General features: G+C 44.2%; 1 protein-coding gene across 3 annotated transcripts in view; it reads right to left on the reverse strand.

Moving 5' to 3' along the window:
- ITGA6 (integrin subunit alpha 6) overlaps positions 1–22,166 on the reverse strand; it is a 65,008-nt gene that overhangs the window by 37,327 nt on the left and 5,515 nt on the right. For all 3 annotated transcript variants that reach the window (XM_053359511.1, XM_053359496.1, XM_053359503.1), the window contains exon 2: positions 972–1,099. In XM_053359511.1, the coding sequence (XP_053215486.1) occupies positions 972–1,099 (128 nt within the window). The remainder of the gene's footprint in view (positions 1–971; positions 1,100–22,166) is intronic.

Below are 22,166 nucleotides of genomic sequence, written 5' to 3' on the forward strand. Positions count from 1 at the left end.
TCCCGGTAATGTCTGGGAAAATCCAGACATAATGGCAGTGAAAGGAAGGGAAGCCATCCCAGGATGAGAGACTGGAATAAAAAGGAACGCTCCCAGGTGAAATCTGGGAGTGTCCACCACTTTCTGGGTGAGACAAAGGTTAAGAGCTACCTTTTGAGAGAGGGTGTTTTTCTTTTTCTTTCCCTTTGTATGTTTTTTTTAAAGTTTCAATAATAATAATAATAATAATGATAATAATTTATTTTTTCCCCAGCCACTCTGGGTGACTCCTTCTTATTATTATTATTATTATTATTATTATTATTATTATTATTTCCCCAGCCACTCTGGGCAGCTCCCAACAGAATATTAAAAATACAATAAAACATCAGAGATTAAAAAATTTCCCTAAACAGGGCTGCCTTCAGATGTCTTCTAAAAGTCAGATAGTTTTTTATTTCCTTGACATCTGATGGGAGGGCATTCGCCCTCTGCCTGGTTCCCTGTAACCTCACTTCTCACAGGGAGGGAACTGCCAGAAGGCCCTCGGAGCTGGACATCAGTGTCTGGGCTGAACGATGTGGGTGGGGACGCTCCTTCAGGTATACTGGGCCGAGGCGGTTTAGGACTTTAAAGGTCAGTACCAACATCTGTTGTGTTATTTATGAAAAAGCTTTAATAAAAACTTGCTTTATTAAAAAGGACACAAGCATCAGGAAGTTCTTCTGCGTAACCTTCCTAGAAATGAAAGAGAGTTGCCCAACAACAGCATACCATGCTGATTTAGGAAAATATGGGTTCTGTGCCCATGTCTTAGTCAGAGGCACCATGGCACTGTTCTCAAATAATGGTCAATAACTTCCCAGAGCATAAATTAAAGCAACAAATAGGATTCCACCCCTCCCAAATAGTTTATTATTTTTTTTAAAAAATGAGCGTTTGAACCTTGCGTAAAACAGAACAGAACGAAGTCTAGATATTGCTGAGCTCACCTTTCTCATCGAATTTTATCCGTGTGCATTTCGCATTTGGAGTTGCGATGTCACAGCTGTACAACCCTCCAGTTCTGTTGGCTAGCTGTGATGGGAATCCTCTTTCTCGAGGGGCACCAACCAGCAACCTGTTGAGAGACAAACAGCAGAACTCCGTCTGAGGAATGGACAGTGGGGGAATTTCGCAAAAGGAAATGCCAAAACCGGGGTGGAGGAAAGCTGAACTTCCAAAAATTTGCAGAAGAAAATAAAATGCAATGGTCGTACCTTGGTTTTCGAACAGCTTAGTTCTCGAACGTTTTGGCTCCCGAACACCGCAAACCTGGAAGTGACTGTTCCGGTTTGTGAACTATTTTTGGAAGCTGAACGTCCAACGGAGCTTCCACGGCTTCCGATTGGCTCCAGGAGCTTCCTGCAGCCAATCAGAAGCCGTGCTTTGGTTTCTGAACATTTTGGAAGTCAAATGGACTTCCAGAATGGATTCTGTTCGACTTCCAAGGTACGACTGTATGTGTACATTTTACATTTATTTGTTTTACAATTCCGCTTCTGTCTAGTTTGGAGGGCACAGGCTGTTTCCCACAAATAACATATTGCATAGAAAGAAGAGGAGTTTCAAGAGGACTGGAGGAAATTTAAGGACTATTTGAATAAATATTGCAATATAAAAAATTAGAAATTACTTGAAAGAAACAAATAGGCCTAGGATTAAAGTAAGTTATAATTAAATTAATGGGATTTAGAATGTTAAGAAAAGTGAATAAGATGGACTATAATTGGAAATTGTTTTAGTTTAGTAATGATATTTGAAAGCTGTTACTTTTAATTACAGGGAAACTCAGAAGGGAGGGATTTGAGGAAGTCAACCAAGATGTTTAAAAGGTTGGATTTGTGAAGAATTAAGTTTGTTGTTATTGTTTATCTGTTTATTGTTCCCTTTTTTTTCTTGCTCTTTTTCTGTTTTTGTGTATCATTTTGCTTTGTGGTTTGTGTTATCATTGTGGAAAATCTAATAAAAAAATTATTGAAAAGGAAAAAAAAATATTGCAAGATGTGTCAGAGATTGGCGTGGAACACCAACTTCCTACCTGAGCTGTTCTTCGCATGGTGGGCACGGTGACAATATAAATGTTGCTGCATTCCACCCCTCTTCCCAGCTCTAGCCTACTCCAGGTGCAACAAGCCTATATTGTCCTAAAACTGGACTTGGGTCTTATCTACAAGTTCAGCAGAACAAGGTGGTAAGAGTAATGGTCTGATAGCAGTATGGATCATACCGCTTCAGAGACCAGGTAACTATGCTCCGTTGCTTTTTAAATGCTCCTCCAACTCCCTCCATTAAAAAGCCAGCAGAGCAGACCTGGTGAGCCCTGGTAAGCTAATTTTCTATCTCCAATGGAATTTGTTATTTGGAGTGAGGTTTTGAATAGAAAAAGGACTAAGATAAGTGTGGACTGGTGAGAGTCTTAAAGGGCAGATAGAGATGCCTTGAAGGCTACTTTTGACCCCCACCCAAAGCCAGACCCCATCACTCTACCCCAGGAATGTCCAAAGCCCGTTTCAGGGGCCTAATCCGGCCCGCTGGTTGGTTTAATGTGGCCCCTGTGGCAGTTTATTTCTTGGGGTAAAATCCTAAAAAAAGGTCAACAACATTGGTCGGCCCTCACGGCCCTTCCCTTCATCAAATCTGGCCCTCTTTGAAAAACAAACTGCCCTACACAAATCTGTAGGGGCGTCCATAAGACGGCTGGATGATGTCTTGTACGCCTCCTTTCAGCAAAACCTGCCGTCAAGCAGGTGCCAAACGTATTGCTCCGCTTTCCTTTGGATCACATCAGCGAGGCCGAGAAGGGAGGAAGAAGAAGAAGAGTTTGGATTTGATATCCCGCTTTATCACTACCCGAAGGAGTCTCAAAGCAGCTAACATTCTCCTTTCCCTTCCTCCCCCACAACAAACACTCTATGAGGTGAGTGGGTCTGAGAGACTTCAAAGAAGGGTGACTCGCCCAAGGTCACCCAGAAGCTGCATGTGGAGGAGCAGGGAAGCGAACCTGGTTCACCAGATTACGAGACTACTGCTCTTAACCACTACACCACACCAGGGAGGAGTCTTGTCATCTGGGAAGCCCAGGACTTCCATATACGGAGCCCCAGGCTTGTGCCACAGGGAGGTCCCTTCGGTGTTGCTAATACAGCCATTGGACTTTTCAACCCCAGAGGCGCACTCCATTGTCTTTTGAGACAAGACGGATGTCAACGAGGAGTCCAATCCTGAATATGGCAGCACCACACATTTACTTGCTAGAAACGGTCCCAGTTTCGAAGCAGGACTCGCCACTTCTGCTATGAAGGGTCAGTGGGCAGAGAAATATGTAGACAGTCAGGGTCAAATGTATATCCAAGTTGGCCTCCCAACTACCCTTGGTAATCTCATTACTGGATGTTTGTCTCTGCATATTCTCTCTCTGGACAGGCCTGTTTCATTCAACTTCCCTGACTTGCAGTCTCTGAAAGACCCGTCCTCCATGGAAATGTCTAATCTAATCCCTTTCTTTAAAAGTCATTAAAAGCCAGAGGCCATGCCCACATTTTATGGCCGTGAATTCAATAAATTAATCAACACTGTCTGAAGTGCTTCCTTTTGTTTGTCCTGTACCGCCTGTCAATCACTGGACTTTTCACAACCTGTATTATTATGAATAACCATTGAATCATCTTCCTCTTCAGCTCCTTGGAAAGAAAGTAAAAACTTCTTCTCCAAAAAAGATTCCCTGGAACTGCTGTACCTGCAAGTTCCACTGAACTCAGCGGCATTTACTTCTAAGACAGAAAGCACAGGATCAGACCGAAAGAAGTCAAATCTAGAAGAAACCAAAGTTATTAAATATATATGTGTATAAGTGTGTGTGTGTGTGTAATACATGCATACAAATATATTTTCCTTTTACTTTTTAAGAAAGGGAGGAAATGAAATATGCCTACAAGTTTCTTTTATAGCACATATATTTAAAGGGCGATAAAAGAGGAATCAAGGTGAAATTTATCACATGCCGCTGATAAGCACGCTAGTAGCTGTTGGCTGACAGGACTGGGTGTTCCCTAAGCAAATATGCATTTCCTTTTGAACTTCAACCCACCCACACACAGTGTGTGTGTCTAACTGACTTGGGTTTGTCTTGAGGAACATTCTCAGGACAATTCAAAAATTTTATCGAGCTCCACCACGTCGCTGCCTTAACCTAAGAAGGCTTAAAGTTCTCTGGACCACCACTGTCGGTCAACGGAAAACCTGCCTGGGTGGCAGGACGGAAAGAGAATTGAAAAAACCCCCACAGCTTTTAGTTTTGCGACCCTTAAAATCTCGATTGCTACACCACCTTATGAAACCCAAAGGCAACAGGTTCGTTTTCGACAACAACTTTCAATGACTATTTATTGGACTATTCATTGGAAAGACCGTGAGACACAAAACCCCAACCAGGTATACACAGATACGGAACGCATAAAAGGTTCGTTCCAATTCGCAACAGCAGTCCAGAGATGAGATATGCTGTCTTTAAAGATAGTCTCTAAGAAGACCTAAATGTTAGAGAAACACAAATATATAAGACTAAGGGCTGGCACCCCTGCTTGCCACCCTACCTTCTTCCACATTCCCTTCTCCCTTTTCACCTCACCAATGTCCCCTTCGTTTACATTTTGACCATTCCCATTTCCTACATTGTGCAGAATGGACCTCCTAGTTAAGGTGTTATTGGTAGGAACACAGAACACAGTGATCAATAGGGCATATAAAGGGTGAGGCACCTATCTTTCAGGTATTCTGGTTCCAAGCTGTGTAGGGCTTTCTACACCCAAACCAAAGGCTGGTAGCCAAATTCCCACTGAAATCAATAGCAAGGCCTGAGCTGTAATTGTCTTTTAGAGTGAAATATTCGGCGCCAAACCATTCATTTGATAGCTCTGTGTTTTCGGTATGGCTCTCCTCCCTCGATGTGAGAATACTTCTTTTATTTTTACCTCATTTTTATTCTGCTTCCATCTCACTTTGGTTTTACTAGTTCTTTTCCCAATTATAATGGGACTGCCTGGTAAATCCTCTCTGGCTAGATTTTTAACAAGAAAGAAAAAGGAATAGTGGGAATTGCCACACTTTGTGGCTTTACAAAATGTTAGTTTATATTAGGTTGCCAAAGAACTGAGAACGTGAAGCGGACAATGTCTTGTTTTATTTTTGTTGCGATGAAGGACCCTGACAAGATGGAGCTGGATCTAGAAAGCACTCTGTTCTGTTATTAGACATACGAGAAATGATAAAAAGAAGTTGATTATGTTAACATTTATGAAGCAGCCTTGTTGCAGCTCTCCCTAGTTATGCAATCACGTAAGATTTTTTTTTGAAATTTTAAAAATTACATAACTGCTTTTAAGTACATACAACATACAACATATATACATATTTATTCACACTCTTGATTTCTCTGGAGTCTATGATTATATGGGGGGGAAATAGTGCTGTTCAGTTGAGTGAATGGTCCCAAAACTATAACAAGCAATAGTCCACAAGAATTCTACCTCCACTTAGAATTGCTAGGACAGCTGGTTTTTCTACACCTATTTCCATGGAAACTTTGGTATCCACTCACATTTTTAAGTAACAGATAGGATGCTGAAATAAGTTGTCAATGCCATATTGAAATGAGACAGCAAAGCAACAATATATGATAGTTAAACAGCATTGCTGGCTATCAGTTTGTTTTCTGGCACAATTCAGTATGTTGGTTGTGATCCACAAAGCATTAAATGGTCTCCATGTGAACCTGCCTGGTTGTTAAAATTTCCCACCAGGGTCCAACTTTTAGTACTTTCTCCCTCTCCCTACCCCTTTCCAAGGCAAGGTGGCTGGCTAACGGAGACAGAGACTTCTTGGTGGTGGTTCTCCCCAAAGTCAATTTGCCCATCCATTACCATGATGGTTTCCCAAGCACAAAACAAATAAAAGCAAAACAAATAAAAGAAGTGTTTGAAAGAGTAGGGTGCTTGTTAATGCTGCTCTTTCTGAGTTTTTTTGCTTTTTGCTGCTGTTATTGAAGCTGACCTACGTTTTCAAGGTTAGATCGTTCTTAAAAGTCTGCTTTTTATATTTGCATGCTGCTCTGACCTACTCCTTTGTGGAGCGGGAAAGAGGGGAATAACTTTTTAACAGCAACAACACAAGGGCAAGATTGCTCTGGAGCTGACAGCTAATACAACATTTCTATCTTTCAGAGAACAAAAAGGCATAGAAAAAGAGGAACGAGGGTGGCCAGGCAGGGTCGCTAAAGAGAAACACCATCACCAACTGTAGGTTGATTAACTAGCCTTTTCAGAAAAGTTTCATCGCAACTAGTTAAATTTTAGCTAATCCCATTAAATTTCAAATTCTCAGTTCAGATGCTTTCCTTATTAGGCTAGCTAGCTCTGGCTATTGTTTTGTTTTGTTTTTTAAAGAAATGATGACCCTTTTATACAAAGGAATGATTCATTCATTAACAACTTCACTGAAGACAAAAGGTTTACATTTAAGGAAGAGACAGGATTGTGTTGCCTGTCTCTGGCTGCATGGCAAAGGTCTGCCCATCTGTCTCTTCGTGTCTACATCAGCCTAGTCTGAAAAGGAAGAACAGAACAGCTGGTTTTTCGTTTTCCCTGGCCTCCCTCTTTACTATCTCTTGTACGCACCTGTTCTTGGATTTAGCTATTTTTAATAGTTCCAAGAGAGACTACTGAATTAGGAACCAGTGCTCCTTTAGTGCTCAGCCCAGTTGAAAAGAAATGTATTATTGGTCAGGCCCAGAAGGGAAAACATTATAACAGAGACATGCATTTGGAACCTATAAAATATGCAGAGAATCAATGGGTGGTTTTTTTAGCACAGTCTCCACTCTGCACTCTTTCCCCTGGGGCTTTGAAGGGCTATCTTCTATTTAGAGACAAGTCTCACTGTATTCAGTGGATATTGCTTCCAAGTAAGTAGACCAAAGCTTGCAGCCTTACTTAATTCCACGAACTAATGCTTCGTTTGTCCTTCAGGTTTCATAACTGGACTGAAACTCATCCTTGTGCATTGAAATTGCAGAATGCAATCTAGAATCTGGAGGTCTTCATTTTAGGAATCTAGATTCGCCTGCACACACAACTTTGACCTTGATTCAGTAAACACTTTGATGGATCCAACTCTGTTTTTACTGTTCTGCTATCCTTGTCTTGGCTTCCATTGCTATATTCCAAGTAGAATACTACGGTAGATGTGTTGTCCTACCCACATCTCAAATGTACTTGCAGCAGTATGCTTGCTGAGAGAAACACCGTACAGCAGGAGCAGAGAACCCTTTTTTCACCCAGAAGGCAGCATTCCCTTATGGGCAACTCTCCAGGGGTCATGTGCCAACAGTGGGTGGAGCTAGAGGCAAAAGTGGGTGGAGCAATGAGTGTAAATTTTACCTTTGTAGAGTTGGCTAGTTTCTACAAACAAACACACACCTCTATATGCTCCATCCTGGCAGGCATTTTCAGAGTTCAAAAACATGTTCTAGGAAGGCATCATAATAATAATAATAATAATAATAATAATAATAATATTTATTTATACCCTGCCCATCTGGCGGGGTTTCCCCAGCCGTTCTGGGCAGCTTCCAACCGAATATTAAAAACAATAAAGCATCAATCATTAGAAACTTCCCTAAACAGGGCCGCTTTCAGTTGTCTTTTAAAAGTAAAATAGTTGCTAATTGCCTTGACATCTGCTGGGAGGGCGTTCCACAGGGCAGGCGCCACTACCGAGAAGGCCCTCTGCCTGGTTCCCTGTAACCTCACTTCTCACAGCGAAGGAACCGCCAGAATGCCCTCGGTGCTGGACCTCAGTGTCCAGGCTGGATGATGGGGGTGGAGACACTCCTTCAGGTATACTGGACCGAAGCCATTTAGGGCTTTAAAGGTCAGCACCAACACTTTGAATTGTGCTGGGAAATGTGCTGGGAGCCAATGAAGATCTTTCAGAACCAGTGTTATATGGTCTCGGCAGCCACTCCCAAAAGCATTGAAAGAGACTGTGAAGCAAGTCCAGTGAGGGGTGAAGCCTGGAGAGCAGCAATTGAGCCCCTGAACCTGAGGTTTCCTATCCCTGCTGTACAACATTGTACACTGGGCTTGTACAGGTGGGTCATGACCACCCCCCCCCCTGTGTTACAGCCTGATCTAAGATGGTTTGCAAAAACAGCAGTACAATAAGTAAAGATGGGGGTCCCCAAATGCACTCTTGGGCTAAAGGTGGATTCTGGTTTTTGAAGACTACAGCATAAAAAAGATGTAAGTCTGTAATTATGGACATGCAACAGCCAGTCACAGATCCCTTAACAGGTGGAAATGCCTATCTCCACTTGACGATTTATGGTCTTTGCTACAATGGCCAGGAGCCATCAAACTGGTAGCTCACCTTCTATACGTCAGTCCTCCGTCTAGGCACGTCCCAGTGCAGTTTCTAGACACACTTTCCCCCCTCAGAGCCACTTTTCATACGATGAGAACATCACTTTAAGTTTTATCAGGATATACGAGGTTGATTTATATGTTAATAAAATAAGATGTGCATTGATATTCCGTACACTGATCTCTGATCTCAGTAGTGCCTCTGCCAACTCCTTACCCAAATGAAGATGACAGAACCAATGTATAATAACCTAAAGCTACTTAACTTAGCCGTTATAATTGAATTGCATTCCAGTAAGGATTATATACTTCCACTTCGTCACCACAGTGTAATACCCTGCCTGTCTTAAATAAAATTACAGGCAGCTTTAAAACTGTCACGGCATCAAACACAGCACAGTAACCTTGTTTAAATGTCATGGTCAAACTATCAGGATCATGTCTCATGCCCTACATGCTCCATCGTTATCTTTCCTTTTCTCCTCATGAACTCTGACTTCCACCCCACCCCATCCCACAATTCCATGGTAATCTAGTTTACCACAATCTCCAAATCAAGCAAACTATTGCTGCCACAAACCATAGTTTGCCTCCAAACCACAACTGAAAACCCATTCCAAACCATGGTTTCTATTTTTGATTAAGAGGGGAACTACAGTTAGTGGTAATGGCCTTTTGCCTGATTTGGACTTCACAGCGAGCTACATTTATTGTGAACCAGGAAGGGCAGGAGACAATTGGAGAGGCCCTGGACCCCAATGTTCAAAGCATGGCTTGCTCATGAACTTTCTTCCCTCCCATTTCTTGCTGTTATATCTTTTTAGTTCATGAACCTGAGGGCAGGGACCATCTCAGCACTGATTTGTGTAAGCCACACAGAGAGTGGCTTACATAAATAAATGGCATACATACATAAATGAATGACATCTGAACCAAGGTGATGTCTGGCAAGTACTGAAGTAGAAAATCCAATGAACTATTTCAAATCTCTGGGGTTTCTAAAATTTCTAATGAAGGTGGGAGATCTCCATATTTTAGATCCTTTAGTCAGTTTAAGAGTACAGTGGTACCTTGGTTCTCGAACGGCTTAGTTGCCGAACAAATCGGCTCCCGAACGCCGCTAACCCAGAAGTCAGTGTTCCGGTTTGCGAACATTTTTCGGAAGCCAAACATCCAACACAGCTTTTGCTTGAGTGCAGGAAGCTCCTACAGCCGATCGGAAGCCACACCTTGGTTTTCAAACGGTTTTGGGAGTCGAACAGACTCCCGGAATGGATTAAGTTCGAGAGCCAAGGTACCACTGTAACATTCTTTTTGTGCAGAGCTTCAGAACAAGGGTAAACCCAGCCATGACTTGTAGTATTAAAGCCAACTGGCCCGCGACCATTCACCCCCAACACTGCATGCAATTTTTGGCCTGAATACATGAAGAGGTGAGTGAAATTACTCTGCTTTCAAGTATTTCTGAGAAAGGATTTTCAAGAGCATTGTTCTTCAAAGAGCTGTTCTACATAGCTGGTTCTATCCTGCAGCTCTGCATTTAACTGCAACTGCCACATCTGCAAGGTAAAGGCGGTTGCCCTCATATCCTGCTTGCGAGCTCACCAGAAGCATCTAATTGGCCACTGCCGGAAACAGGATGCTAGGCTTGATCTAGCAAGGCTCTTCTTTGGGTTATCTGCTCTCATGTAAAACATGCATCTGGAATGGCATGGGAGGGAAAGCAGCTTAGCAGGAATTGTGAATGGGAAATCAGGTGGCTGGGAAAGAATTAAGCACCTTCTCCTTTTATTGCTCAAAATCACACTTTTCTCTGTACACTTTTCTCCTTTCTCAGAGGAAATGGGGGGGGGACTGTTCCTTTATTTGATCCCAGTATTAAACTCGGGATTTCAAATATGAGTTACTCACCAGCAATGTTGAAGAATCTTAAGCATGTAAAACTTTACAGGAAAGATTAAGTGAAAATTCGGAGAGAACTAGAGATTACCATGGTTTTAAAAAATGAAACCAATTGCTGAGTCCTCATTCAGAGTGTGGGGTGAATGAGAGCATTGTCTTAGCAAGAATTCCAAGAAGCAGTTAGTGAAAACAGCTTCTGGGACATGACGAGTGGACAATTTCTGTCACAATCTAAAGCCTAAAGTAGACTGGTGCTGCTCTGAATTATTTTTGAGGCCCAGCATTTGCCCAAAGAGCAGCCATTTCATCGCCGACATTCTGCTGCTGCTGTTTAGCAGGGTGGAGGGGGAAGAGAGTGAAAGTGCGCATGATGCTTAGGCAACAAATGAACCAATGCTCCCTGCCGCAATGGCCACTTCACGACATGCCGAAGTCGTGGCAAGACTTTGGCTCCTACCCAGTGCTGAGCGAGCACATTTATTCATTATTTTCTGCCGATCAGAGTGGAACACTCACAAGATGACTCATCAAAACCAAATATACCAAAAGGGGAAGGACTATAGGTCAGTGGTAGGGCAGATGGTTCATGTAGAAGCCCCCACCCCAGTTTCATCCTCAGCATCTCCAGGTAGGGGCAGGGAATGTCTCCAGCCTCAACACCTGCTCCCTGAGCTAGATGGACCCAATGGTCCGATTCAGTGTAAAGCAGCTTTCTATACTTTGAGGCCGAATAATCCAAAACTCCAGCTGCGGAGCAGTGAGGAAGATCAACTGCTGCACCCAAAGCTCCACCAGCTAATGCTGGCCAGGGTGGAAAATTGGAGGGAGGGTTGATGTTGTCGTGCTATTTATTTATCTATTTTTGCTGCACCAGCTCCAGGCCTGAAGACTGGGCCTCTCAGTGGATCCATGGGGCTTTGGATGCAATATCAGTATGAAGAAACATGGCATCAAGTTTCTGAATCATGATCAGTGCATATTCGGTAAAGTCTTGCTAATCTATACAGCCTTGTATCTCATTTTCCCCTCTTATGTGTTTTATTTATTGTGAAGATCCAATCGCCTGGCAAAAAACAGGTGGGGTTGGTTCACAGATTGAAAGCTCATGCCAAATACAGAAGCCAGCTGTCACTTGAATTAAACCCCCACGGTAGAACTGGACTCTGACATCTTGACGCAACTCTTTTTTTAAACAAATAAATAATGTCACTTTTCAAAAGCCACAAATGAGCTCTGAGGATTGCTACACCCACTCATCCTGGTAGGTGAAACAAATGCTTCTACCCTTATCAAGTCTCTCTTATTTAATGAGGTTGTGGCGTATAGAGATGAAATTAGGAAGAGCGATTGATCCTTTCCAAAAATAAAAATAAAATGGGGGGAAAGCTAGGGTGTGAATGGAAGACTGTACAGGTCAAGCACAACTGGGAACCTGAAATACAATCTCCTTCGAATTAAAGCTCTCAAGGTCACAAAATCAAATTAATCCCGAACCACCAATCCTATTCTCTTGTTAGCACTGCTAAAAGATTCTCAGATTCTGCCTGAGACCGTGACTATAGATGGCTCTGTTGAGGGGGCTCAGAACTTACAGGGTTAAGAGTTCTGAGTGATGACGCCTCACATTCTGAGGGCGGGCAGAGAACACGGAAGGGGCGTGGATTTCTCCGTGTGTTTTCAGTCTGCGTGTTAAGCTCCATGGAGAAAGGAGCAACATGAGTTGCGTCTCACCGGGAAGATTTACGATGTGTTGATCTGTACAGCAATAAAGACTTTAAAGATAAGGAGATTGCTGTGTTTCAGCCTGAGTTATTACCACACGACAGAACGTTCCTGCTTCTGCTTCTGCTGTGTTTACTCTGCTGGAGTCAAAGGTTCCAGGGGGGAAGAGCAGAGCTGCGCGGAGGAAGTGTGCCGGACCCCCCGGACGAACTTGACCCCCCCGAACAGGTTATGGGGATCAGCAATAAAGATAAGCAACGTTCGTGCGTGTGAGGAGGCTGCAGTCAGAGGCCAGCTGATGAGACGCTGGGAAAGAGAAACTGCAGGCAAAGAGGCCAGCAGCCAAAGGCCAGCTAAGGAGTAGCTGGAGCCAGCTGGAGCGAAGGGAGCTCGCTGGGAAGGATCTGCCGGACCGGGAGGTACTCGTGAGTAAGCTGGGCCCCCGGGGAGAGATGGCAGACAGCCATGAATCGCGTGCAGTCCCTTTTGAAGAGGCAGACGGGAAGGAGCCCTGGGTCGGTCGGCAGGCACTGATGAGAGTGGGAGCCACACCAGAGGGGGCTAGACGCCAGCCTGAGGGACGCCCAGACGGGGCCAGAAGCTGCACAGAAGCTGGGGAACGCCCAGAGAGTCAAGGAGGGGCTGTGGGACGCCCTGGAAGCCCAAAGTGGGCTGGAGCCGTGTCTAAAAGCTGCTGCGATGCTTTGACACGCCAGAGAGACAGGCAGCCGTGTGCTGGAAAGCTGCTGGAAGCTGGGAAGAGGAAAGCAGAGGCAAGCTGTTCCTCTGGAGACTGTGCACCCAAGTTTGGGGGTGCAGGCCAGGAAGGCCAGTCCAAGGGTCTTGAGGGTGCCCAGGCTGTTTGGCAGGAGCTGAGAGGGGTTTGCAGAGAAACCACAGCACAAGCCAAAAGCCATTTTCCCAACAGCAGAAAAGCCTCAAGGAGAGCTGCTGGAAAGGTTGGGGGGGCGCTGACGTCCAAAGGCAAGTTTGAAAAGTTTTCCATTCGTTGCTGTTTTGTTTGCGGTTCTCCGGAGCACCTGCGATGGAGCTGCCCACAGAGAGCAAGGAAGCCAGGGCAGGAAAGTCCCAAGGACACTTCCCATGGGAACCAGCCGGGTTTCCATGGCAACAGAGGGAGCAGGCGTGAGAAAGCTTATCAGCTGACTGCGGCGATGGCGGTTCTGGACAGCAACACCACCTGCAACGAGAGCTCCAAGGTCGGGGGGAGCAGGAAGTCGGTTGCTAAGGCAACAAAGAAGGACAACTCCAGAGGGGGGAGGGTCCTACGTTGGGTTGTTGACTCAGCTGCGAATGCCCATTTGGTAACAGCGCCACCTGATGGACAAATGTGGAACTGCAGAGCTGTTTCAACTGATAAAACTGTTAGATTTGCTACAGGTGCACGGGGGCGTGTAACCCATATTTCTAACTTGTTTGTCTCTTTTTTACAGGCTGAATTGAAGGTTTATGTTCTCCCTGAGATAAAGCATTGCTTGCTGTCTGTACCTTCTCTTTTACAGGAGGGATATTCTGTGAGTTTTGAAAAAGATGTTTGTACAATTTCCAGAGATGGGAAGGAGCTCGTAAGTGTTGGAAAAAATCAGAACAACCTCTTTGTTCTGGAATCACCTCTCGAGGGTGAGGGGAAAGCCACTGACCACACTCATGTGTCGTGTGCTTGCGTGTGGCACAAAAGAATGTCACATGGGTCCTGTGAGGACGTCCAGATGTTATCAGAGTGCACCAAAGGTTGCAAGGTAAAAGAATGTGGTAAACCTTTGAAGTGCAAGGCTTGCAGGAAAGCCAGAAACAAGGGGTTTAATGATCCCAGTGTAGAGAGAGTCACCACAAAGCCTTTTGAGCTTGTGCATGCAGACCTTATAGGTATGCCACAGCCAAGTCTGGGCAAGGCCAAGTGGCTGATGGTGCTGACAGATGATTTTACTAGGAACGCATGGGCTTTCACGCTGAAAGCTAAGGAGGACGCAGCGCAACTGATCAAAGATTGGGTTGCTGAGGTGGAACAGAGGTTCTCCACCAAGGTGCAAGGGTTCAAATGTGACCGAGGTTCAGAGGTCACTGGGTCTGCTCTAAAGGGTTTCTTTCGCCAGAGGGGGATACGTCACAAGGTGACTTCTCCTCAGGAGAGTGGCGTGGCAGAGCTGAGGAGTAAAGCCCTGGTTCGAGCATCCGAAATTCTACTGGATGACTCTGGTTTGCCTCACAGTTTTTGGGGGGAGGCGGTAAAAACGGCCAATTTCTCGATGAACAGGTGCTACAATGCAGTGGTAGGTGACACCCCATATTTCTTGCTCAACGGACAGAAGCCGCTTGTGCATTTCTTTCGCACTTTCGGTAGCAGGGCCATGGTGCCTGTACCAAAGTGGTTGCAGCAAGAAGGTGGTCCAAAGTACCAGGAAATGATCTTCTGTGGGTATGAACCCGCGACCAAGGGGTGGAGATTCGCATACCCAGAAGGTGATCAGACCAAGCTTCTGGTCAGTAAACAGGCTGAGTTCTTTGAGCATGATGGCTGGGCTAGGCGCAAAGCGAGCTCTAACGTTCACTCAGATTGTCTGTCCGACTCTGAGGAGGAAAGAGAGCCAGAGCCTGAACCTGCTGGTGGAGACCAGGACCCTGAACAGAGTAGGGCGTCTCCACAGGTTGTTAAGGGAGTGTCCAAGAGTGAGCCCTCATCTCCTGTGCGTATAATGGAGAAAGCTCACAGACGTGTCAAGTCAGAGGGGGAGTCTTCTGATGAGGAAGACGCACATGCTGGCCCCAGTGGGTCAGGAGGAGCACCCCAGTTTGTGCCCAGGCGGTCATCGCGGGCGACAAAGGGAATTCCACCTGAGAGGTTCCAGGTCACAAATGCGTGGGTTGGTTTCGCACAGTGCGAACCTGAGGTTTGTGAGGTTCAACAGGTGCCTAACAACGATGCCAGGAAGGGGCGGAAGGCAATGGGGAAGGTGTTGAACACTCAGAAGTCCTCTCAGAATGTGATTCGAGAGGGGGTGTTGAGGGGGCTCAGAGCTTACAGGGTTAAGAGTTCTGAGTGATGACGCCTCACATTCTGAGGGCGGGCAGAGAACACGGAAGGGGCGTGGATTTCTCCGTGTGTTTTCAGTCTGCGTGTTAAGCTCCATGGAGAAAGGAGCAACATGAGTTGCGTCTCACCGGGAAGATTTACGATGTGTTGACCTGTACAGCAATAAAGACTTTAAAGATAAGGAGATTGCTGTGTTTCAGCCTGAGTTATTACCACACGACAGAACGTTCCTGCTTCTGCTTCTGCTGTGTTTACTCTGCTGGAGTCAAAGGTTCCAGGGGGGAAGAGCAGAGCTGCGCGGAGGAAGTGTGCCGGACCCCCCGGACGAACTTGACCCCCCCGAACAGGCTCCTTGCATTATTTTATTCTGTTTGTAAGTCACCTTGGGGACCATAGATGGAAAAATGGAGTTTAAATCTTTTAAGTAAGTGAACAAAATAAAGTGGATTAGAATCACTACACATTTAATTAAGGTATGCTCAAGTTCACTTAAACTCAAAATAGTTGCAACCCAGTAGCATGCTTTACAGCACAATTCTGTGCACATGTACTTGGAAGTAAGACTTACTGATTTTAATGGAACTTGACTCCAAGTAAGTGTGTTTAGGATTGCAGCCATATGCCACACTTTATTTTCCACAAGCAAGATGGATGAACTGCAGCAAACAGTTTTCTTTTCATCTGATGCATGCTTATGAAAGGATTTCCCCAAATATCTGTATTCATTACTACTTTATTCAGGATACATGGATCAGAATTATCCTCCCAGTTGTGCACATTGGTTATATTTGTCACACAACCCATGCTTCCTATCTTTTAAAAAATAAAAAAAAAATCTATACATAGTCGCAGAAACATCTGAGTCGTAGAAAAAGTAAGCTGATAAATACAAACAAAAATAAAAAACAATTTGTAACACAAAGTAAAAGATATATGGCTGAATATGTAGTTGCTATTCCAAGATATTATAAAGTCCATTTTTCAAAAAGCTTACAGACAATGACCATTTTAGGCACATTCAATATGTGTGTAACTGCACACATGCACATTACACCGAACCCAGAAGTGAGCAGAAAATGTCACAAAAAGTAGAGTTTGTAGCGTTTGGATTTGATATCCCGCTTTATCACTCTGTGAGGTGAGTGGGGCTGAGAGACTTCAGAGAAGTGTGACTAGCCCAAGGTCACCCAGCAGCTGCATGTGGAAAAGCAGAGACTCGAACCTGGTTCACCAGATTACGAGTCTATCGCTCTTAACCACTACACCACAGAACAGGCGGTTTGCAGGTTTTTTTCAATGGGTGTTCCAATTCTACTGCACCAGTGCACAGTGCCTCAGAACGCAAATCGATCGCTGCCTGTATTTGGTGTTTAGTAGCCAGTCTTTTATACAACACCACACTTTTTATACACACTTTAAAAGATTCATGTATGCGTTAAGACTACTCAACCTGTGTAAAGATAAAGCTAATCTATGAGCAGTGAAACTAATCTGTTTTTTAAGAAATCTCATGACCTCCCCTAACGGGCCAATACTTCAGAGCTGTGAGACTCACTTAAATGTTTGAGTAGAAATTAAAATATACAGAAGAACAAGAAACAAAATTATCTTTTGGTATGCCCGAGCACATGACACAACTGCACCATGGACACACAGTAACCTACTGAACATCTGTACATGTTTTAAGGACATAAGAAAAACGTGCTGGATCAGGCCAAAGGCCTTTCTAGTCCAGTATCCTGTTCTCACAGTGGCCTACGCGAAGCCTGCATTTAGGGCCCAACTCAAGTGCAATATTTGTGATTCCCAACAATTGGAATTCATTTTCTTAGAAACAAAATCTACTTGTGTGGCGCAGTCACATCACACAAGGCCACAAATGTGCAGTTTCAACTTTCGCCCTGGCCATATTCTTGTGCCTCCATGACTGCCTTCCCCTCCCCCACTGAATCACCTATGACAAATTTCCAGCTGCCTCACAGGTCTTATTTTTCAGCTACAAAAGATAATTGGGGAGGTGGGCGTGATGGCTGGTGTTTTTTTTAAGAGCAAAGAGATATCTGATACACATTCTACTCTCTCCTGCCCTCTCTCCAGATTTTGCAGGTGCAAGAGCGACTTCTGCTCTTTTGCATATCTGGAAAAAAACAAGCACCGTGAAGTACTAACGCACAAATCTCGCCCAAAATTAGAAATGTATGCTAAAGACAAATTTGACCATGGGAGAGATCTGTGCATCACCAGAGCACGTACTGAATTTTCTTCAGTTACACAGAGGGGGTAATGATTCCTGACCAAAAAAAAAAAAAAAACAACCACTGCCATACAAATTAACCCAAATAATGCCCCCTATATTGTTCTTTAGGCCACCGAGTTGTTAGGCGGGCTCAGACCTAGCTAGCTGTTTTTCACAGGAAACAAAGAAACCACCAGTTTATCTACCGGTAATTCAGCATATGCACATTTGCTGCGTATAGGAACTCTTTTAAGGCAGGGTGTGCAAGCAATCCATTTGCAAACAATTCATTGCTCTTATAAATCAACTGAAGTCCCTGTATGTCAACTAGTGCTTTACACACATAGCACTTAAATCGCTGCACACCAAACATTGCTTCCCATACACACTAACACACACACACTTTCTTAACATCCCCACTCCAAACTTTCTGTGGGACTTGCATGGGATTTGCAAACAACACGTCACAAGGAAACAAATGGAGGTGACAGAGCAGCTGAACTAGACAGATTGCACCTTAAACTTGTGTTTACATTTGGTACTTTTTTTAGATTAACAAACATTTCCACTCATTCCAGTGCATCACACTGCAGTGCATCACAGAGTTAATCCTGACTCTCTTGAAGGAGAAAAGGATAATGTCGCTAAAATTTGGTGTGTCTATGAGGAGAAGCGACTGGGTGTTAAGATTTGATTGGGAGGAAACACATTGTTGTGAATACAAGCCCTTAAGTTCTCTCAACCTTGAGTAAATCACTATCTCCTTGCCTTCCTTACTTCACAGGGCGGTCGTGAGGACACGTTGTAACCTGCTTGGTGCCCCTTGACAGCAATAAGAATGCTGAATAGAGATTTTGATTTCAAACCATCAACCAAATGTTCGTCTTCAGGCCCCTGGTTTGTGTTGCTTGCCAGCTCGTTACTGGGCACAATTTAAGGTGCTCACATTAGTGTTTAAATGATTCGGACCCCAAATGCACTATCAGATATCAAGGAAATAAACAACTATCTGACTTTTAGAAGACATCTGAAGGCAACCCTGTATCGGGAAATTTTTAAATGTCACCAGGAAACAATAATATTTGGGGGACACTAGCCAATATATATTCCTGACTACCAAGATTGCACAAGATTCCTATCAACTGGCAAACAGTTTCTGATATTTTGTTTTGAAGTAGTAATATTATGACTTAATATCTGTATAGCATTGCCACACTTAGCAAGGAAAAGTATAGCTTTCAGGCCCAGTGTGGTGTCGCGGTTAGAGTGACCACATTCGCACAATACATTTGAAGCAGTATGATACCACTTTAAACAGTCATGGCGTCCCCCAAAGAATTCTGGGAGTGGTAGTTTGTTAAAGATATTAAGAGTTGTGAGGAAACCTCTATTCCCCCCCACAGAACTCCCTGTGAATAGGACCCGATTGTTAAACCACTCCGGAATTGCTGCTGTGTGTGTGGAACAGTGGTCTCCTAACAATTGTCATCACTCTTAACAACAACTCCCATAATGTTTTTGGGCACTGGTGGAGGAACAGGGGTGCAGGGGGAGTGCACCCCCCCAGCGGCACAATCCCAGTGGGGTGCCATTGCAGCTCCCCCCCTGTGGGCAGTGTGCCACGCCCCTGTGGGCAGTGTGCCACGCTACCAGGACGTGCGCCAGCCACGACCTTGCCTGCTCTTCACCTGCCCCCAAAGCTTGAAGCTCCACCACTGCTTTGGGGGAAGCCAAGACTGTTAAAGGTAAAGGGACCCCTGACCACCAGGTCCAATCGTGACCGACTCTGGGGTTGCGGCACTCATCTCGCTTTATTGGCCGAGGGAGCCGGCGTAGACCTTCCGGGTCATGTGGCCAGCATTACTAAGCCGCTTCTGGCGAACCAGAGCAGCACACGGAAACGCCGTTTACCTTCCCGCTGGAGTGGTACCTATTTATCTACTTACACTTTGACGTGCTTTCGAACTGCTGGGTTGGCAGCAGCAGGGACCGAACAACAGGAGCTCACCCCGTCTTATACTGCTTCAAATGTATTGTGTGAATGTGACTGGTGCCACATTAGGACTGAGAAAGCCTAGGTTCAAGCCTGCACTCATCCACAAAGCTCGCCAGATCAACCTGGGTCAATCTACCTCTCAGGGTGGTTGCGATAATAAAATATGGGTGGCTCATTGGGAAGAACCATGGCTATACAAGGCCTTGGGTTTCTTGGAGGAAAGGTGAGATAAAGATGTAGTAAGAAACAAAAGCAAATGTGGCTTCCCAACTCCCTCCTTATCAACATAAGAGACGAGTATATATATGTTTTTCTAAGTCCATGTGAACCTCACTTCACCTCACCTCACCTGATGCACATCCTGGGGTGACCTCACTATTCCAAAGAAAGTTTCACATGTTTTTAATATGGAAACGTTCCATTATTGAGTGAGCTACAATTGGACAGAGGGATAATTTGACATGCATTTAAGAACATATTTATCACAGCCTCCATTTTTGCATTTCATTTCCCTTCCTTATAATGTTTAGCCTTCCACAACTATGGGTGTATAAATATCCCTGCCAACTTAAGATAGCACTTCTTCTATTTGAGGAAGTGAAAACATTCCTCTTCAACCAGGCCTTGGGCTGATTAACACTTGATGTCCTTTTAAATGTGTTGGTGGGAGGCAGGGATTATGGGCTTGGTTGAGTTTGTTCTTGTTTCTATTATGCATTTTGTATTTTTATGCTGTGAACCTGCCCCGAGATCTTCGGATGAAGGGCAGTATACAAATTTAATAAATATTTTTTCTGCGGTTGTCAGAACTATATGAATCTTGAAACCAGCTTGTATTAGGCAAATTCATGGATAAAAGACTACAAGCTGCAATGACTACTATGCTCTACCCTTCACTGTCAGAGCCAGTATGCCTGTTGAAGTTTTTCTGTTTGTTTAATAAAGTTTATATACCACTTGATTGTAAAAATAAAACAAAATCCTCAAGACAGTTAAAGTTGGAAGAGAACTCTCACGCTCTAGGGCTGAGCAATATATTGATATATTGTCCAAAACTAGTTTGAAGTCCATATCGTGATAGCGGTTTCATAATTTTTGACCTGGCAATATATTGCAAATCGTGATATGTGTGTGTGTATACTATGCAACCGGAGAAGGAACTGGCAAACCACTCCAGTATTTTGCCAAGAAAACTCCATGGACATAAAAAAGGAGAAGCTTTGAGAAGAAGTGAGAGTTTCCAAAGCATGCTCTGGTTCATGGGGTCACAGAGAGTCGGACACAACAAAGACGACTAAACAACAAAATACTATGCAAAAATCACAAAGTGGGGAAAACCATGAAGCCAGCCAGTGCCTCTACATTGCTCCATCCTTATTTCACACATCGCGATATATCATTATATAGCGACGTTTAGCTGGTGATATATTGTGACGTTGAAAAGCAGATTGCCCAACCCTATTGTGCTCACGTCTTGCTTGTAGGCTTCCCATAGGAACAGCCTCAGGCTGGTATACCTGAAGAAACATCTCCACCCCCATCACTAAGGTCCAGCTCCGAGGGCCTTCTGGCGGTTCCATCACTGAGAGAAGTGAGGTTACGGAGAACCAGGCAGAGGGCCTTCTCAGTAATGGCGCCCGCCCTGTGGAATGCCCTCCTATCAGATGTCAAGGAAATAAACAACTATCTGACTTTTAGAAGACATCTGAAGGTAGTCCTGTTTAGGGAAGTTTGATGTTTTTTCACGTTTTTCATATTCTGTTGGGAGCCGCCCAGGGTGGCTAGGGAAACCCAGCCAGAAGGACAGGGTATGTATGTATAAATACGTTTTTTTAAAAATTATTATTATTATTATTATTATTACTACTACTACTATTACTATTATTACTCTATAGGCATCTGGTTGGCTACCATGAGAATAGGATGCTGGACTAGTCACCTTTGGTTTGATCCAGGAGGGCTTTTATGTTCTTAAAGTCTCCAAGAGCCCCTGTAAATATATCTGATGTCCTTTGCCTGAGATCCATTGGCTTTCATTTTATAAACAGTAATACAGCCTTACGCCCCAGTCCTAAACATTTATTTAACTGGATATGACTTCCAAATAGGTGTGTTAAGGGCTGCAATCTTATATTAAATGTGAGTGTTTCTACACTCATAACTGGAGCCAAGCTTTTGTGAAGAACGCTTTTGATGCTATGTCTATTTCTACCCCTCAAAAAGTGAGAGAGCTCAACAAACAATGCAGTCAAAAGGCAAGTTGATAAATGCTGGGTCGACGCCAGCAATGGCATACGGCAGCCATGCCCAAAGGAAGCACATGTTTGTACTTGTGGCAGCTCACCCGAGCCTTGAGGGCAAAGAAAAGGGAGTTCTCCTCTTCCGTTCTGCTCCTCCAGAACGAAAAGAAGCTAATGTTTAATGGGAGGTGCAGTTCAAATATTGTTAAGCCCATTGCAAACACAGTTTTTCTTCACTTTAGGCTCCCCATTCCAATATATGCATTACTTTATTTCACATAAAATATTCAAGAGTTGAATGAGAGTTGTTTCATCTCAGTTCCTGGAGCGAAACAAAGTTTTGCTGAAATGAAGTTCTCTAGCACAGTGCATAAGCCCTGTTGCATTTGATGGGACTTATTCCCAAGAATAAGGGAATAATAGAATAGGGACGTGGGTGGTGCTGTGGGTTAAACCACAGAGCCTAGGGCTTGCTGATCAGATGGTCAGCAGTTCAAATCCCTGCAACGGGGTGAGCTCCTGTTGTTTGGTCCCAGCTCCTGCCAACCTAGCAGTTCAAAAGCACGTCAAAGTGCAAGTA

Source organism: Podarcis raffonei, chromosome 1, assembly GCF_027172205.1.
Source record: "Podarcis raffonei isolate rPodRaf1 chromosome 1, rPodRaf1.pri, whole genome shotgun sequence".
NCBI lineage: Eukaryota > Metazoa > Chordata > Lepidosauria > Squamata > Lacertidae > Podarcis > Podarcis raffonei.